This window comes from Rhagoletis zephyria, unplaced genomic scaffold, assembly GCF_001687245.7.
Source record: "Rhagoletis zephyria isolate East Lansing unplaced genomic scaffold, Rhagoletis_zephyria_1.1 Rzeph_scaffold_27891, whole genome shotgun sequence".
Classification (NCBI taxonomy): domain Eukaryota; kingdom Metazoa; phylum Arthropoda; class Insecta; order Diptera; family Tephritidae; genus Rhagoletis; species Rhagoletis zephyria.
Genome location: NW_016184948.1, coordinates 1,847 through 5,055, shown reverse-complemented (window position 1 = coordinate 5,055; position 3,209 = coordinate 1,847). Strand labels below are relative to the sequence as shown.

The 3,209-nt window shown below is 38.9% G+C and overlaps 1 protein-coding gene across 1 annotated transcript; it reads left to right on the top strand.

Annotated features, from left to right (window-relative positions):
* Nucleotides 1–1,533: 1,533 nt before the first annotated feature.
* On the top strand, nt 1,534–2,774 carry LOC108382628 (glycine-rich cell wall structural protein-like). The gene is made up of 9 exons (XM_017639005.1): nt 1,534–1,551; nt 1,617–1,827; nt 1,980–2,015; nt 2,075–2,197; nt 2,256–2,315; nt 2,377–2,403; nt 2,469–2,507; nt 2,574–2,630; nt 2,707–2,774. The coding sequence occupies exons 1-9, from the start codon at nt 1,534–1,536 to the stop codon at nt 2,772–2,774; spliced, it is 639 nt and encodes a 212-aa protein (XP_017494494.1).
* Nucleotides 2,775–3,209: the final 435 nt, after the last annotated feature.

Here is a 3,209-nt window from a genome sequence, read left to right as displayed (position 1 = left end):
GGCCCTTTCACTCCTCTTTACTCACCTTTGTTCACTGCTGGCCACTGAAAACGCGACGCCTCAAAAATCTTCAGCACGCATCATCATCGATTTTTTGTTTCATTTTTTTCACATTACAACACATACTTTGTAAATGCATTTATTGTACAACTCTATTACTGTTCTCATACTTAAAAGTGCCCTTTGCGCCTCTAGCTGGTAATGTTGATTCGACCTTTCTTCTTTGTTTTATCTCAACTGTCAAGTGTCAAGTTTCATTGTTATTATTGTTTTTGAACATTATTATATTTCATTGAAATGCATTTTTTATTTTTGCACTCTATCACATTGGTGCATTTCTTGTATCGGATATTACAAAATGCCATTGAAGTAGTAAAATTGTTACAAACATGCTCTTCCATTTGAATCCTGTACAATTTTTTTGGAACCAGAAGCACTGGGTGTGCGACATCTACTGAGTTCAACTACAAGTTGGATGCTCATTGATGATGATGGCCGTCACAATTGTCGGTGGGTGGGAAAAGATTTACGATGGAAAGAGTGAACTGCTTGCTTAAACGATTACAAGGGTTATTAAAAGCACTTTTCATTGAGACTGAGTTCACTACGACAGACAACTGGGAACAGGAAAAAGCATAGAGGAAGACCGAGTAGCAATAGTATTTTTTACCTTGTCAAATAGTGTTATCCCCTGAAAACACCTGTTTTATTTGCTTGATTGCTCATTTATAACTTTTAGTGGAGATTTTTCAATAAATAAAACAGTTAAAAACCTGTAATTGAAATATTTATTGGTTGCTTTTAGTTACATAAAAGTTATATGAAACTAGCGCTGACTGAATTATAAAACTCGTAAAGAAGACAGATTCACTGCCTGGCATATCAAGGGTGTTATCAGGTGTTGCCGGTGACATTGAGTGTAAGCAACACGACCGGTGCTCACTTTACATAAGTCCTTTCAAGTAGTCTGCTAGTGTGTGTGTGTTTGTGTTGTCCTGCCGCCGTTTGTTCCCGTTGGTTTCCGTTGTCCATGCAAACGAGCGTTCGATGTCGCAAGGCAACTCGGCTGCTGCTGCTGCTGCCGCTGTTGCTATTGCTGGCTACTTTCCCACCACTCAGTTCCAGAACATGCAAATCTGTCTACCTTGTTACTGGTTTCATCACCTCAACAACTGCTCTTATTTTTCGCCAAAATTAGTTGTCTGTATTTAAGTGGACAGTATGTACTTTGGTCAGGTCACTTGTCGGTTTGCACTCAGCCAAGTANGCTGCTGCTGCCGCTGTTGCTATTGCTGGCTACTTTCCCACCACTCAGTTCCAGAACATGCAAATCTGTCTACCTTGTTACTGGTTTCATCACCTCAACAACTGCTCTTATTTTTCGCCAAAATTAGTTGTCTGTATTTAAGTGGACAGTATGTACTTTGGTCAGGTCACTTGTCGGTTTGCACTCAGCCAAGTAGCACTTGTGCCTTTTTCTTTTTGTACACTGTGATAACTTGCCTTTTGTAGTTTGATCAACTTGTTTACAACATGATCTTTTATAAACCAGTAAGTAATTTGCAAATAGGGTTGTTTTCAATGATATCACAGCTAACTTTAATCTATCCTTTCAGATTTTATTAGCTTTCATTGTGATTGCCGTCACTGCGACCTCAGGAGCATCTTCATCTGATGATCTGATGGTCGCCGAGACGGCAGTGGGCGGCGGAAAAGCCGCTGCCATGGGCGTGGTGAAGGCTGCTGGGAAAAAAGGCGGCGTGGCAAAAGCAGGGAAAAAGGGGGCCGTATTTGGTGCTGGTGGCGCTAAAAAGGGTGTCAAAAAAGGTACGATTGAACAAGGATATAGCAGTTTTTTAACAACAGTTGTTCTTTTTAGGTTTTGCTGCTGGTGCCGCTGCAGGTGCTGCTGGCTTTAAAAAAGGTATCATTTGCAGTGTTTGAAAATATGTTGATTACTAACCAAAATTACTAAACAGGTGGAAAGGTCGGAGGCATAAAGGCAGCTGCTGGAGGTTAGTTTGTGGCTTAATGTTATAAAATTTTGTTGTATTAACTAAAAAATGCGTTTCAGGATTTAAAAAAGGCTTCAAAGCCGGAAAGTTTGGCAAAGTCGGCGGGGCTGGTTTCAATAAAAAGTTTGGTGCCATAAAAACATTTGGAATGGCACAAGGTTTCAAGTTTGGAAAAATGGGAGGTCAGTAAATTTGATGTCTAACATGATCATTTACAAAATTCTAACTCATTGTCCTTAGGTGCTTTTGCCGCAGGTGGTGTTGCTGCTGCAAAGAAGGGCAAGGCTAAGTTTGGAAAGGGTAGGCAAAAAGATTGAATTTATAGTCATAAACATCATTTAATAAAACTTATGTTTTACAGCTGGCGGAGTCATGGCTGGCAAAAAAGGTAATTAAGCAGGTTCAAAGGTGCAGAAAGTTCAAATGAAATAATCACCATAATTTACCTTTTAGGTTTCAAAGGTGGAAAGAAAATGGGGGTTGCTGCAGCAGGTAATAATTAGACAAAAAAACAAACGAAAAAACAATGCTTGACAAATACCGTTTCACTTTTTTCAGGCGCTAAAGGAGGCGTTTTCAAGAAAGGCGGTGCCAAAATGGCTTTCAAAAAAGGAGGTTAGTGTTTGCTCATTATACTGGTTTACTTGTCTACGTATTATGAAAACTAATTTGCATCTCTAATTTGTTTCAGGTGCAGCAGGTGCTAAATTTGCGGCTAAGAAAGGCTTCAAGAAGGCAGGAAAAGGCGTTGGAAAATAAAGCTTGAGCTTTTNCTTGACAAATACCGTTTCACTTTTTTCAGGCGCTAAAGGAGGCGTTTTCAAGAAAGGCGGTGCCAAAATGGCTTTCAAAAAAGGAGGTTAGTGTTTGCTCATTATACTAGTTTACTTGTCTACGTATTGTAAAAACTAATTTGCATCTCTAATTTGTTTCAGGTGCAGCAGGTGCTAAATTTGCGGCTAAGAAAGGTTTCAAGAAGGCAGGAAAAGGCGTTGGAAAATAAAGCTTGAGCTTTCAAACCAAAGTACTGCCGTTGTGAATGATTTTCTCAAGTCTATTCATCTTTAGTCAATTTCCCAAACTTTTACACCAAATTCTTTTAAATTTTTCATTTTAGCATTTCAGTAAAACTGTACTTTCAAAAGCTTTCTACAAAATAAAATTTTTGCTTATCAAATCTAACCATCTAGTGTT

What these genes read in the sequence shown, in the direction of transcription:
- LOC108382628 (XM_017639005.1), top strand. An exon ending in TAAAAAGGGTGTCAAAAAAG is followed by an intron (nt 1,828 to 1,979) that starts GTACGATTGAAC and finishes ATTACTAAACAG; the next exon opens with GTGGAAAGGTCGGAGGCATA. An exon ending in CATAAAGGCAGCTGCTGGAG is followed by an intron (nt 2,016 to 2,074) that starts GTTAGTTTGTGG and finishes AATGCGTTTCAG; the next exon opens with GATTTAAAAAAGGCTTCAAA.